Below are 15,900 nucleotides of genomic sequence, written 5' to 3' on the forward strand. Positions count from 1 at the left end.
TTGGCAATGATAGGTGGCTGCTGACTGATACCCTCTCAACTCAGTTCAGTTCAGTTCAGTCGCTCAGTCGTGTCCGACTCTTTGCTACTCCATGAATTGCAGCACTCCAGGCCTCCCTGTCCATCACCAACTCCGGGAGTTCACTCAAACTCACATCCATCTAGTCGGTGATGCCATCCAGCCATCTCATCCTCTGTCGTCCCCTTTTCCTCCTGCCCACAATGCCTCCCAGCATCAGAGTCTTTTCTAATGAGTCAACACTTTGCATGAGGTGGCCAAAGTACTGGAGTTTCAGCTTTAGCATCATTCCTTCCAAAGAACACCCAGGACTGATCTCCTTTAGAATGGACTGGTTGGATCTCCTTGCAGTCCATGGTACTCTCAAGAGTCTTCTCCAGCACCACAGTTCAAAAGCATCAATTCTTTGGTGCTCAGCTTTCTTCACAGTCCAACTCTCACATCCATACATGACCACTGGAAAAACCATAGCCTTGACTAGACAGACCTTTGTTGGCAAAGTAATGTCTCTGCTTTTGAATATGCTATCTAGGTTGGTCATAACTTTCCTTCCAAGGAGTAAGCGTCTTTTAATTTCATGGCTGCAGTCACCATCTGCAGTGATTTTGGAGCCCAAAAAAATAAAGTCTGACACTGTTTCCTCTGTTTCCCCATCTATTTCCCATGAAGTGATGGGACCGGATGCCATGATCTTCGTTTTCTGAATGTTGAGCTTTAAGTCAACTTTTTCAGTCTCCACTTTCACTTTCATCAAGAGGCTTTTTAGTTCCTCTTCACTTTCTGCCATAAGGGTGGTGTCATCTGCATATCTGAGGTTATTGATATTTCTCCTGGCAATCTTGATTCCAGCTTGTGCTTCTTCCAGCCCAGCATTTCTCATGATGTACTCTACATATAAGCTAAATAAGCAGGGTGACAATATACAGCCTTGACGTACTCCTTTTCCTATTTGGAACCAGTCTGTTGTTCCATGTCCAGTTCAAACTGTTGCTTCCTGACCTGCATATAGGTTTCTCAAGAGGCAGGTCAGGTGGTCTGGTATTCCCATCTCTTGAAGAATTTTCCACAGTTTATTGTGATTCACACAGTCAAAGGCTTTGGCGTAGTCAATAAAGCAGAAATAGATGTTTTTCTGGAACTCTCTTGCTTTTTCAGTGATCCAGCGGATGTTGGCAATTTGATCTCTGGTTCCTCTGCCTTTTCTAAAACCAGCTTGAACATCTGGAAGTTCATGATTCATGTATTGCTGAAGCCTGGCTTGGAGAATTTTAAGCATTACTTTACTAGCGTGTGAGATGAGTGCAATTGTGCAGTAGTTTGAACATTCTTTGGCATTGCCTTTCTTTGGGATTGGAATGAAAACTGCCCTTTTCCAGTCCTGTGGCCACTGCTGAGTTTTCCAAATTTGCTGGCATATTGAGTGCAGCTTTTGTACAGTTCTTCTTGTATTCTTGCCACCTCTTCTTAATATCTTCTGCTTCTGTTAGGTCCATACCATTTCTGTCCTTTATCGACTCAGCCCCTCAGCAAAAAGACAACACCTGTCTTCCAAATAATTCCCCAAAGTCTATAGCTGATTCTCACTGGCCAGCTTGGGTCACAGTCCAGTCCCTGAGCCAATCACTATGCTGGGGAAGAGGGAATGCTGTAATTTGTGAATGCCCACTCTGGTGGCCAGGGGGTGGTGTCACCTCTCTCCAAACCTCCTAGAATGAGCAGGAGTCGGAGGAGGGGGTGGTGTTTCCAAAGGGAGAATGGCTGTGGGAGGGAGCTATGGTTTTTAACCACATGTGATGGATTGGAGGCCGGACAGGCAGGGATCACACCGTCCTACCAGAGGTAGTGGTGGCCCAGTCAAGACCCTGGGCACAAGCTGGGCAGGAGCTTGGCTGGTGTCTCTGACAAGTGGGGTCCCAGTCTCCTATGGGGGCCCCAGTTCTCCACTCTAGCCTGTTACTTCAGATTCTCCAGGGCTGGCTAGAGGCATCTTCCTTTTTAAGGAGCCCTCTCATTGCCCCTCAAGTGGAATTTGCCTGTTTTTACTGGGGCAGGCCTGGAGGCTTAGTGAGAATTGGCTGAAGTTTCTTTGAATGAGCTTTTTCCTCTGCTGTGTCTAGGCAGCCCTGCCTTATCCTAGTTAAAAAGAAAACCTCATGCATGAAAATGTTTTTAGGAAACTTCTCACCATACAGAAAGCCTTCCACATGCCTCAGTTTCCTTCTGTTACAGGTGGAAATAAGTCAAGATAGTCAAGATTCAACCCAGCACAGATCAAAAATATTTCAAAAAAAAAAAATTCCAGGGAATTTCCTGGTAATCCAGTGGTTAGGACTCTATGCTTCCACACCCTGGGTTCCATCCCTGGTTGAGGAACTAAGATCCTACAAGCAGTGCAGTGCAGAAAAAAGAAAAATTCCTGAAAGTTCCAAAAAGCAAAATTTGAATTTCCTTGACTAGGAAGCTATTTATTTACATAGTGCTTACCTTCTGTTAGGTATTATACGTAATCTGGAGGTGATGTCATGTATACAGGAAGATATGAGTAGGTTATGCAAATTCTAGGCCATTTTAGATAAGGAACTCGAGCACCCCCAGATTTTGGTATCCAAGGGAGGAGAGGCAACCCGGAAGCTATCACTGGTAGATACCAAGCCAAGGGGTGACTGTAGTACTGAAATTCTACCACCCAGTTCAGTGTGTGTAGGGGATTATCCACACACCATGAAATTCCTGGACAGCAGCTGGGAGTCCTAAAATTCAGCTCAGTTCTCACACTCCAGGACTTCCCTGGCTCTCTAGCGGTTAAGAGTCCGCCCTTCCACCGCAGGGGCTGTGGGTTAGATTCCTGGTTAGGAAACGGATCCCACATGCCTTGGGTGTGGCCACAAATATAAAAAATAAAAAGAATCAAATTCCACAGGTTGAGGACTGCCCTCCAGATTCCAATCTTTTTTTTATTGAAGTACAGTTGATTGACAATGTTGTGTTAATTTCTGCTGTATAGCAAAGTGGTTCAGTTATACACACACACACATACACACACTTCTTTTTAAAGCTGTTTTCCATTATGGTTTATTATAAGATATTGAATATAGACCTTGCTGCTTGTCCATTTTATATAGAATAGTTTGCAGATGGCAGTCTTAAGTCCAGGCTGTTACCTGTGCTTCTGTCCAATTGACTATAAATCAGATCCCTTCTTTGGGTTCAGTTAATTTTGCTGAAGCAGCTCACTACTCAGGAACCCATTTACTCACTGGATTACCAGTTTATCATAAGAGCACGTAACTCAGGAATAACCACTCAGATGAAAGAGATGCCTAGGGCAAAGTATGGGGGGAGGTGTGTAGAGCTTCCATGCCCTCTCTGAGTGCCCCACTCTCCCCAAATCTTCATTTGTTCACTAAGTGAGAAGCTTTCCCAACCCTGTTGTTTAAGGGTTTTATGGAGGCTTCATGACATAGGCATGACTGATTAATTCTTTAGCCACTGACATCTGGACTTTCCGTCCGGGGCCTCTCCCTTCCTCTGAGGTTTGGGGGACAGGGGTTGGAGTTGAAAGTTTCAGTGTTCTAATCATGTGGCTGGTTCCCCTGGCAACTAGCCCCCATTCTAAGGTGCTTTCCAGAAGTTATCTCATTGGGCTTCCTTGGTGGCTCAGTGGGTAGGAATCTGCCTGCAAGTGCAGGGACACGGGTTCGATCCTTGGTCCAGGAAGATTTCACAGGCGGCAGAGCAGCTAATCTCGTGCACGCGACCACTGAGGCCCGTCCACCTGGAGCCTGTGCTCCACCAGAGAAGCCTCTGCAGTGAGAAGCCTGAGCGCTACAACCAGAGGGGAGCCCCTGCTGTCTGCAATTAGGGAAGAGGCCCACAGCAATGAAGACCCAGTGCAACCAGAAATAAATTTTTAAAATATATTTTTAATTACCTCATTAACAAAACAGGGAATTTCCTTGGCAGTCCAGTGGTTAAGATTTTGCATGAGGGATGGGTTTGATCCCTGGTTGGGAAACTAAGATCTCGATGCCACGCGACCCCCCAGAAAACACAGCAGGACACCTTTATTGCTTTCATCACTTAGGGAACTCTAGGAGTTTTAAGAGCTCTGTGCCTGAAATAGTGGACTAAGAACAAATAAATATTTCTTTTAAGATTTTCTTTTGGATGTAGACCATTTTTAAAAGCTTTATTGAATTTGTTACAATATGGTTTCTGTTTTATGCTTGGCTTTGTGGCCACAAGGCATGTAGGATCTTAGCTCCTGGAACAGGGATCAGACCCGCACCCCCTGCATTGGAAGTCGAAGTCTTAACCACTGGATCGCCGGGGAAGTCCCTATATTTCTTATTATAGATCAGAATATCACCAGTACCAACATCCTGAGTTTGTGGTGGTGATGAGGGAGATGAAGCCAGAAGGGCGATAAACGGTTCCTTAGCCTACCCCAGGATTTCTCAGCCTTGCTGGGGCCAGAGCCTTCCCTGGGATGGGCCGTGCTGTGCACTGTGAGTGGGGCTAAGCACCTTACCTGGCCGCCACCCATCACATGCCAGGAGGTCTCTGTCTCCAGTCTGATACCCCGTAATGTCTCTAGATATTGCCAAACCACTGGTTGAGAACTCCTGGCCTACAGTAGGCTCTCAATAATGGTTGACTGATACCAGGGTTGTTGCCATCACTCGCATCTTCTTCTCGCACGTATCTGCGCATACAAATGTGCCCGCCTGCAAGTAGTACTTAAGCAGGGTCCTTCTCGACTAGGGCTTTCGGGTGGCACAGTGGTAAAGAGTCCTCCTGTAGCGCAGGAGATGCAAGAGATGCGGGTTTGATTCCTGGGTCAGGAAGATCCCCTGGAGTAGAAAACGGCAACCCACTCTGGTATTCTTGCCTGGAAAACTCCTCGGACATAGGAGCCTGGTGGGCTACAGTCTATGGGATCGAAAAGAGTCGGATGCCACTGAGCAACTGAGCATGCGCTACATGGATTAGTGTGGCTGCTCTAACAGTTGACTGCCGACGAGGTATTTTAAAGCAGCAGAAATTTATCTGCACACGGTCCTTTAGGGCAGAAGTCCACGATGACTGGAGCTGTGGCTCCTTCCAAAGGCTCTAGGGGAGGATCCTGCCTGTCTCTTCCAGCTCCTGGGGGCTCCAAGCATTCCTTGGCTTGTGATTGTGTCACTCTATCCTCTGTCACTGTCTTCACATGACTTTCTCCTTCCCTCTCCCTCTGTCCCTCCTCTGTGTGTCTCTTTTAAGGGCATTTGTCAACGGATTTCGGGTCTATCCAGATAATCCAGGAGTACTTCATCTTAAGATCCTTTACTTCATTGCATCTGGCATGACCCTTTTCCCAAATAAGGTCCCAGTCACAATTTCTAGGTATTAGCAGAGGGACATACCTTTTTCGTGTGTGTGGGATGGTGGCAGAGTCCCCACTCAGCCCTATAAAGTACACACTGCAGCTGCTAGTGTGTTTTTACGTTCACAGGAGATCACTGTGTCATCTGTCCTGCTGGTTATGGAGCACCAGGTAACAGTGTTAGTGCCAGGCAGCCAGTAGCAGATAAAGCAGCCCAGGAGCTTGTAATCGCACAGGTCATTAAAAATTCTCCCTCAACATTATTTTAATAGCTGGGTTTTATATTTAGTAATTAATATGGCCATTCTTCTATTTTGGGGCTTGCTCTTCATTTCCATGTTTTTTTTTTCTCATTTTTATAAATTACACTGAAGTGACCATTGGCAGATTATTATCTCTTTGACTATTTTTAGGTTAGATCCTTGGAAATTATACCTTGCCTTTTGCATCTGGCAATATGTCTTGAAGATTATTCCATACAAACTTGCCGTGAGCACAGTAGCTCATAATTTATTTAGTCAACCCCCCTCCCCATGAATGGCCAATTAGGTTGTTTCCAGTATTGTAATGACAACGCTGCTATGAACATCCTGGCGTATTTCACATTCTTGCGTGTTTCGACTGGCACACCTTTCTGTAAGAGTGATTGCAGGATCTATTCCAGCAGCAAGATGTCAGAAAGCACATAACCGCCAGCAGGGCTCTGTGAGGCCACTGTCCTCTCCTTGGCCTGGGGGGATTCCCCAGCCCCCTGACACACCTTATTAAGCTGTACCCATCTGTCTGCAGCTGGTGGTGCACGTAGGCGTGTCAGGCATGGCAACCGCAGTCACACTGGAGAAGTGTGGACACAACAAGGGTTACAAGGGCCTGGACAACTGCCGATTCTGCCCCGGCTCCCAGTGCTGTGTGGAGGACGGGCCGGAAAGCATTGACTCCATCATCGACATGGATGCTGTGTGTAAGAGGGTCACTACACTGGGCTTAGATGTGTCAGTGACCATTTCACAAGATGCAGGCAGGTAAGGCACCATGGGGCTCCTGTGGTGTAGGTGTGAATGGGGTTTCCCTCCTATCAGCCCAGGCTGAGTGTTGAATAAGCCAAGTGTGTTTGACTGTGACCTCTTTGGGCCAAGTGCTAACTTGTTTATTTATTTATTTTTACTTTTGGAAAGGTCATTGATTTACCACTTGATGGACTATTTATTTATTTTTAATTTTTAATTATGAAAGTGCAATAACGCATTTACAGGAGACTTGGAAGATACAGAACAAGGTTACATATAGTTCCGCTACCTGTTAGTCGCTCATTTGCGTCTGACTCTTTGGGATCTTCATGGACTGTAGGCTCCTTTGTCCATGGAATTCTCCAGGCAACATTACTGGAGTGGCTTGCCATTCCCTTCTCCAGGGGGTTTTCCCAATCCAAGGATCGAACCCAGGTCTCCTGCATTGCAGGCAGATTCTTTACCACCTGAGCCACTAGAGAAGCCCAGGTCCTCTATATATTACAATTATTTTTTAAGTAGATAAATTAAGATTTTTTTAGTTGGAATTTTAATATAAAATCTTCAAAAATTAATAGAGTAAATGTACAGAGAAGTAGAAGGATATAGTAGACCTGAAAAGCACTGTGAACCAATTCAACATAATTAAGATTTATACAATTTGCACAGAGCAGTAGGATACAAATTCCATTCAAGTTCCCATAGACTGTAAACTAGGAGACATTGGGACATATCCAGGGATGTAAAACAAGGTACAAAAATTTCATGGTCTAAAGGTATTGAAATCAAAGCACAGACTATTTAAACAGTATGGTCGAGAAGAGTCTGACATGACTGAAGTGACTTAATATACACACGTGCTAAGTCGCTTCGGTCATGCCCAACTCTTTGTGACCCCCTGGACTGAGGCCCACCAGGCTCTTCCATCCATGGGATTCTCCAGGCAAGATTACTGGAGTGGGTTGCCATGGCCTCCTCCAGGTTTCTTCCCGACCCAGGGATCAAACCAGCATCTCTTACATCTCCTGCATTGGCAGGTAGATTCTTTGCCATGGAGCCGCCAGGCAAGCCCAGCACACACACATGGTATTTTACACAGTAAACTTTACATGGGATGTCACAGTATATAATTCTCCATGTGCATAAGGCACACAGCTAAGTATGTATTCCTAACAGGTCCCATCTGCAACTCATTATGCGTGGCTCTGCCCACTTTTCCCAGCCCAGGCCCCTGGCATCCCCTGGCCGTGGCTCCGGCTGCCTCCCTACTGCTCCTCCCGCCGCCTCTGCTCCAGCCCGGATGGGCTCCTCCCCTAAGCAGTCAGTTTCTGTGTTAGTTTCCTGTGGCTGCTGTAACCAATTACCATGTTGGTGGCTTAGAACAACAAACATTTATTCTCTCCCAGTTGGAGGCTAGAAGTTCAAAATCAAGGTGTCAGCAGGGCTGGTTCCTTCTGAAGGGCCTGAGGGGGAATCTCAGACCCTCTCCTGGCTTCTGGTGGCTTCTGACAGCCCTGAATGCTCCATGGCTTGAGACACTTTACCCCAGATCGCTGCCTTCATCTCCACATGGCTTCCTCCTGGTATGTGTCTTCACATGGCCTTCTTACAAGGACACCAGTCATTGGATATAAGACTTACCTTCATCCAGTGTGACCTCCTCTTAACCAATTATGTCTGCAAAACTCTATCTCCAATATCAGGTCACATTTTGATGTTCTAGGTGAACAGAAATTTGGAGGAGAAACTAACTATTCAGCCTATTAGAAAGTCTTTTATTAATTTAAGGCAGATGAAGTCCCTAACTTGCTTAATTCTTCCTGCAGTTCCCACCGCACCGCAAATAAAATCCCAACTCTCTGCCATCCACAGGGCCCATGTGGCCTGGCCCCTGTCCGCCTCTCCAGCCTCCTCTGCCTCTTCTCCCCTCACCCGTTGCCTCCACACCCGCAAACCACTCTCCTCCTGTCCTCACCGCAAGCTCAGTCTGGCCTCAGGGCCTTTGCACATGCTACGGCCTCTGCTCAGAACTCACTTCCCGCTGGCAAGACTGTGTCAGGTCTTAACTCCGTGTGTTGGCTCTTTGGGAAGGCCTCCGCCGCCTCCCAGACTTCTCTGTTCTGTGTGCTCTCAACACCAAGTGCCTCAGTTTCTCAACACCGTGTACACCTCACCAGCCCAAAGGCAGCAGGGAGCAAATCCAGTTGACAGAATGAAGAAGTAACTGAATTTACCATCAGTCTTTTTTTTTTTTCTTTTTTTAATTGAAGTGTAGTTGACGTATAATATTATACGTTACAGATGTACAGTACAGTGATTCACAATTTTAAAGGTGTATATACTCCATTTATTGGAGAAGGCAATGGCACCCCACTCCAGTACTCTTGCCTGGAAAATCCCATGGACGGAGGAACCTGGTAGGCTGCAGTCCATGGGGTCGCAGGAGTCGGACACGACTGAGCGACTTCGCTTTCACTTTTCACTTTCATGCATTGGAGAAGGAAATGGCAACCCACTCCAGTGTTCTTCCCTGGAGAATCCCAGGGACGGGGGAGCCTGGTGGGCTGCCGTCTATGGGGTCGCACAGAGTCGGACACGACTGAAGCAACTTAGCAGCAGCAGCAGCAGCATACTCCATTTATAGTTATTATAAAATATTGGTTATATTCCCTGTGTTGTACAATATATGCTCTATTTTTGTAGCTTATTTTATACCTAATAGCTTATTTTGTACCTCTTAATTCCCTACTCTTGCATTGTCCCTCCCTTCTCCCATTAGTCTTTTTTTAAAACTATTTTTTCTTTTTGACTGGGCCACACACCTTGCGGACCCTGTCAATGAAAGCCTGGAACCCTAACCACTAGGCAACCAGGAAACTCTCCTGAAGCTAATTTTAAGTTACTCAGATAATTCTGAAATATATTTTCATGTGTTCCCGTTGTGAAGGATTCTCTTGAACTCTCTCTCCCCACCTCATTCCCTGGCAGTGATCCCTCTCTTAAATCAGACTTAAATTGTGACACTTCCTTCTTAGCCACACGTGTTTCTATACATGTGTAGGACACTTGGTGTGCTGCTTTTGTATTTCATTCTGTTTTTGCTTTGCTTTTACGTGGATGAGGCTATATGGTGTGGATTTCATGAGAGTGCCCTTCCTCGGCTTCATCTGTGGGCATGTGCTAGGGGTCTTGGTGAGTTCTGTCTTCCTCTGGATCCACCACATGCGTGTAAGCCACTGCATAGTATCCCACTGTGCAGATGAACCAGTTTATTAAGTCATTCCTCTGTCAGTGGACGGGCTTCCCTGGTGAGTCAGCTGTTAAGGAATCTGCCTGCAATATGGGAGACCTGGGTTCGATCCCTGGGTTGGGAAGATCCCCTGAAGGGAATGGCTACCCACTCCAGTATTCTGGTCTGGAGAATTCCATGGACTCTATAGTCCATGGTCCCAAAGAGTCGGACACGACTGAGCGAATTTCACTTTCTCTGTCAGTGGACATTTAGGGGGCATCTTATTCTATTCAGGCCTCTATAACCAAAAAATCCCAGCTGGGTAGCTTGTAAACACCAGAAAGTTATCGCTTATAATTCTGGAGGCAGGGAAGTTCAAGATCAAGGTGGCAGCCCAGTGGCATTCTGATGGAGGCCTCCCTGCAGGTCACAGACTGCTGACTGGCTGTGTCCTCTACAGGGTGGGAGGAGTGTGGGAGGGGCCACCAGTGCTCACATCTACCAATTTGCTTCCTGCTTTTCTGTTTTCACACATCACACTGCAACAAATACCTTGTTCATCATCCTGCTCTGGTGCACATGGTTCCTGAGATAGATTCCAGAAACTTGAAACATCAGGTCATAAAGTCTGTGCATTTGTAATTTTTTTGAAAATTATTTTTTTTTAAATTATTAAAGTATAGTTGATTTACAATATTGTATTAATTTCTGCTGTACAGCAAAGTGATTCAGTTTTATATATATATATATATATGTACATACCTTATCTACGTGTGTGTGCGCATATGTGTGAAAGTCTCTCGGTCATGTCTGACTCTTTGCCACCCCGTGGACTGTAGCCTGCCAGGCTCTTCTGTCCATGGAACTCTGCAGGCCAGAATACTGGAGTGGGTAGCCGTTTCCTTCTCCAGGGGATCTTTCCAACCCAACTATTAAACCCAGGTCTCCCACATTGCAGGTGGGTCCTTTCCCATCTGAGCACCTAGGAAGCCCATAGCTGTGTGCATGTGCACATACATGGTATATATATACATATATTCTTTTTTGTATTCTTTTGCATCATGGTTTATTGCAGGACATTGAGTACTTTACACCTGTAATTTTACTAGCCTGCCAGATGGCCCTCCCCTGGGGCAATTTGCATCCCAACCAACAGCATCTCCTACTGCTTCTTTCTCCACATGTACACCAGGCCTGGGAGTTACTCTTTTGTTTTTTTCATTTTTGCTGCCTGGGGAGGGAGGAGCAGCATTCCATCTTGCAGATGACTGGTGAGGTTGAGGGGCTGTCTTATGGTGGATTTGGATGGAACATTCACTCTCTAACCCCATTTTGGTTTCCCTCCCATCCCCAACGCCCTGTGGCTTAGGTACCTCTGCGACTTCACCTACTATACCTCTCTGTACCAGAGTCACGGCCGCTCAGCCTTTGTTCACGTGCCCCCTCTGGGCAAGCCGTACAATGCAGACCAGCTGGGCCGGGCACTTCGGGCCATCATTGAGGAGATGCTGGACCTCCTAGAGCAGTCAGAAGGCAAAATCAACTGTTGCCATGAACACTGATTGCTGCTCAGGCCTCCCAAGACCTCATCCTGCCAAGGACCCTGAGAGAGACGTCCACCCTCCAGGCCCTGACCAGGAAAGACAAGCCCATCCAGCTGGGGATCTGATTTGGATCAAATATGCCAGCTTGCACACCTCCTCTCCCTTTTTCTCTGTGTACTCACTGGTTGGTTTAAAGGCAGCAACTGAAGTTTTTTTTTTCTATTTCTCTTTGCACCTGGGGATACAGCTGGGGCAGTCAGGAAGCTGGGAAGTCCTGATTTCTACCAAGAACCCCATTCAGGTGGGTCTCTACTCTGCGATCCTGTGGCTGGGGCCACCTGCTTTTCTGAGTCTATGGTGGAAGGATTCCAGAATTCCCTCTGTCCGTGACTGTTTTTTTCCCAAATTGAAAATCCTCATGAAGACCCTTTGCCCTGATCCATGTCCCAACAGCCTGGATAGCTCCGGCAAGGGCCAGCTTGGGATCTGGCGTGGGTTCTTTTTCTTTCTTTCTTATTCTGTTTTTAAAAGCAATAGCGCCAGTTTGGGCACAGAGTTATTTATATTCCCTTTGGTTAAAATGAGGGCTTTAGCCGAACACAAAAGTGTCTTTTCTCTTTCCTAGAGTGCAGCTGCTTCTGCCTCTGGCTTTGAACACTGGACCTACATTTTTTGTTTTTGGGATGACATTAAGATCCCCTTGTTCAGAGGGGGTGGAGGCTAGGCCCTTGGCCAGACCACGGGGAGAGGGGGTTGCTGCTGCCCCAGGAGACTAAAAGGGTTGGCTAATCCTTTCAACAACCGAGCTGTGAGCTGTACCCAAAGGACCTCCGGAGCTAGGCCACTGGTGGGAAAGCAGACTGTCATTTCAACACACACACTTTTTTTTTTAATATGGAAAAGTGTGTAGCAACTACAAACCTACCCCACATCTGGCCTGGATTTTCAGTCTTGGTCTTGGGGACCAGCTTCTTGTTTTCCTTAAGAGGGGGACAGACTGGAGTCTGGGGGCTGAGCTCCGTGTGTGCTGGTGTGTTTGGCCAGAAGGGCTGCGGGGCAGCCAGCGAGCTTTTGTGTAGCTGGATTTTGGACATGCCTTGGACTTGGTAAATTTTTATCTTACTCCCTGATGACTTTGAACTGACCAGCCAGGGATGCACATCTCCCAGAAGGCAACTAAATTCAGCTGGACCTTGACACCCATCAGAGAGAGGGGGTTGGCAGCAGCAACCATGAGGAAAACAACGGTTTGGAAAGTATTCTTCTGTTTCTTTGGAGAACACGCAGTTTTATCACTTCCCTACGTGTGAGGCGTGCTGGTGTCTGATGTGGTGTTAGATCATCTTGGTGTTTCCCAGCAGGCGCTTCTTTTGAAAACAGCTGAGATTTTTGTTTTGTTTTCTTATATGTTCACCCTCTTTCCCTCCTGTTCCAATGCCCAGGGTAGTTGCTGCCTCCGCTGAGCTGCTGTGTCACTCGGAGACCAGGTTGGTGGGTTTCTGAGTGAAATGCATTTTCTGAGTCCTGTGTTTTCTCTGGAAGGGAAGCGTGATGTGGGGTCAGCATATGGCAGTGTGTGGAGCATGCCCTGCAGGGTGAAATGATCAGGACCTTCTCCCTCCTCCATGCCAGCCCTCCCTCTTCCAGAAACCCCTCCTCCACAACTCTGCAAAAACAAGTCTGTGTTTGCAGTCTCCTGAGGAATCAGGAGTATAGGATGCCATTGCATCCACTCAGTCAGCCAGCTTCCGTGAGCAGAGCTTGCGGCTCTTTTATATGAGGGTCTCCCAGAGGTCTCATTCAGAATGGCATTAAACTCTGATGAGCTCTGTTCTCTAAAGGTCTGATCTGGGGGACTCTGAGGAAGAAATGGATCTAGGCAAGTTGGAGAGGGGACAGGGGACTAGAAGTGAGTCAGATTTGAGCTAAGCTGGGTACCCACTGGAACCCAGACACACCATCCCCAGGTTCTGCATTTCCATCTTTCTTTTGTCCTTATTTCTTCTGTTTAAAGCACCATGAGATTCAGCCACTTAGAGATGTGACTTATCATCTGATCATTATCGACTGTGTGTGTGTCATTGTTCTGTTCCTGCGATGGTGTTAGATTTCCTCAGCGAGTCAAGCCAAAACCTTGTCCTTTTCATGATGCAGAGCATATAGCTCGTTTTTATTTAATTAGACAGCCATTAAATATTTCACTCGCTCCCTGCAAGCTTTTTAATGTTCCTGTTTTAATTATTTTTATCTTTTTCCTTTTGGGCAAATTCATCCATTCACTCCATGCCGTATCTGTCTGCATTTGTTGGGTCCTGGACTGAAATGTCCTTGTGTAGGAAAGGCGGGCCAAGTCCCATTACTTCTCCCTTGTCATTTCAGAGTCTCAGATTGTGGGGGTGGTGGTGGGGGGCACAGAATAGGCAAAGGGATGGTTCTGTGAAGTGGGTGCAGCCTGGCAGCTATGAAGGTGAGCAATGCCAGAAGGGGTGGGTGCAGTGAGTGTTAAGGGTGGGAAGATGGGCTGAGCGATGTCGTGGGAAGGCTGGTGGAGGAAATGTGAAAAGTGTTGCTGGAAAGTGGAGGGGGTCCTGTCGCTGATAAGCTCCTGTGGAGGGTGCGGAGGTGGGGGGTGGTGTCAGGTAATGGCGTCTCCCTTAGGATGCCAGAGCCTTGGCCCCTTATACCTTTATTCTTCTCTCAGCCCCTTTGCTTCCCCACTTCCCACCAAAGAGAAGGCCGGTGGTCTGTGCGTAAGTAGTTTGAAAAAGAAACTTAAAAGAGTGGATAGAAAGCAAGCAAGGCGGGAAGCAGCAGCAACCCCCGTGGGTGAGGGCTTGCTGCCACCCGGCTCATGTGGTCCAGTCAAGAAACAGCCAGGGTCCCGGCCACTGAGAGACACAGGGCCCGGGGGGCGGGGGCGGGAACCCCCATCAGTGCCACGTCTCTGGGGGAAACGTCAGACTCTGACCTCTCTGATAGTTTCGGCAAGGAAGATAGTTTTTCGCTGCCCTGGTGCGAAAACTTCTCTAACATTAGAAAGGACCTGCTCAGGGGGATGACTCAGAAAGTACACGTGTGATGCCTTTTTGTCATCTTGGAAGTTTCTGCCAAGAAGCCAGGCCAGAGGCTGTGCCTGTGCACCCCCAGGCCTGTGCTCCCCGCCCCCTTCCCGACTCAGGGGTACCCAGGATGGGGAGGGGAGCTGCTCCTGGAAATCGGCCCACCACACAGGCCTCCTTTTTCTCTGCTGCTGTCTAGACTGTTGACCTTTGACCTCCCCGCCCCTTGGAGTGTGTGAACCCAGAAGTCCCTTGTCATTGTCGGGGTTGGTGGAACAAAGCCTCATTCTTCTCTGTGGCCCCAGCCTCCCCCCTGAGACCACTGGACGCTCTCCTGAGCCTGCAGCCGGCATGGGGCACTGATGGAGGTGCCTCCCGTCGTGGCCACGAGCCCCGTGGCCTTCATCCCCAGGCTTCTGTGCAGCCGCAAAGGGCTTTGGTTTTATATCCCCAATTAAATTTCTCTTCTCCTGGAACAAGTGCCTGGTAAAGGGCCTGGGGCTGCCGCCAGGAGGAGAAGCGTCTCCATTTCTGTAGAAAGTGTGTTAGAGGCCAGGATCCCCCTCACGACTCCACGTCTTGTGAGTCGCTTCTTGGATGAACGCCACTCAGAGACCCCATCCTCCAATTCGGGGGCAGTGGTCGCAGCTGAGTTTCAGGAGCTCCCAGACCTCCAAGGGCTCCGGTCCAGCCTGAGCTGCTCCCCCGATTTGAAATCCGTTTCCCCTCCTCCCTCTCCTCACCCAAGCCTTCCCTTCAGCTGCCCAGAGATCCCAGAGATCCACAGAAGTGCCTGCCCCCTCAGTACACATGGGGCACAGACAGGGAGACAGGACAGGAAAGAGACAAACACCCCCAGACCCTGGCTCCCCGCTTTCCTGGGTGGGGCTCACCCAAGCCCTTCTCAGGGGTGGGATCTGGGCCAGGGGCTTTTGGGTCCTGCACGCTTTGAGGAAGCCCCAGGGAAAGCTGGTGGGGAATTGGGCTCTCTGCCCACAGGGCCTGGCTGGAGGCCACAGGAGATCCATCTGGGTCTTGGGGGTACCCGGCGTGTTTCCAGGGCTCCCTCCACATCTCAGGTTTCAGTCTTGTCCTAAATCTCTCTCCAGGAAGAACCCTGCCTCCTGGAGGTGACCCTGTGTCCTGTCCCCAAAGGAGAGACCAGCCCCTGCAGCCTTGGGGTGGCCTCTCCCTGACCCCAGGGAGACCCCTTGAGTGCCTTGTCTGAAAGCCCTGTGTCTGGGACCCCAGGCCAGCCAAGGTTCTGCCGGACTTTGCTGGCAGCTGGGCCCTGGGACACCCCAAACTTGACATCCCAGAAAGCAAATAAAACAGTTAAAATATGCAATCTCTTGTGTGTCTTTATGAGCAGCTGGCATCCACTAGGGTCACCCTCAGCCTGGGGTTATTGGCTGGCAGAGGGGGCCCCGAAGCACCAGTGTTTCTGTCTGGCGTGTGACCTGGTGCTTGGTTTGTAGTGGCTGCTACGAGTGTGCCGAATGGATAATGATGAGAGCATTTCTGTGCTGAGTGTTTTTCCTCCTACAGCCAACCCCCTGCCTTTGTTTTGATGCCCAGAGAGGTTGAGTAACTTGCCTACAGTCACACAGCAAGGGGCATGCGCGGCGTGCAGGAATTTGAATCATGATCACGTTGATCCCCAGGATGTGTGGAA

The 15,900-nt window shown here is 48.3% G+C and overlaps 1 protein-coding gene across 3 annotated transcripts in view; it reads left to right on the plus strand.

Annotated features, from left to right (window-relative positions):
* The window catches only part of PGPEP1 (pyroglutamyl-peptidase I), a 39,543-nt gene extending 23,970 nt beyond the window's left edge, over positions 1–15,573 (plus strand). For 2 of the 3 annotated variants that reach the window (XM_027548276.1, XM_027548275.1), the window contains 2 exons: positions 6,173–6,405; positions 10,992–15,573. In XM_027548276.1, coding sequence (XP_027404077.1) covers positions 6,173–6,405; positions 10,992–11,184 — 426 coding nt within the window. In that variant the 3' untranslated portion in view covers positions 11,185–15,573. The remainder of the gene's footprint in view (positions 1–6,172; positions 6,406–10,991) is intronic. The other variant, XM_027548277.1, reaches the window with a different exon arrangement.
* Positions 15,574–15,900: the final 327 nt, after the last annotated feature.

Source organism: Bos indicus x Bos taurus, chromosome 7 (genome assembly GCF_003369695.1).
Source record: "Bos indicus x Bos taurus breed Angus x Brahman F1 hybrid chromosome 7, Bos_hybrid_MaternalHap_v2.0, whole genome shotgun sequence".
In the NCBI taxonomy this organism is placed as follows: Eukaryota; Metazoa; Chordata; class Mammalia; order Artiodactyla; family Bovidae; genus Bos; species Bos indicus x Bos taurus.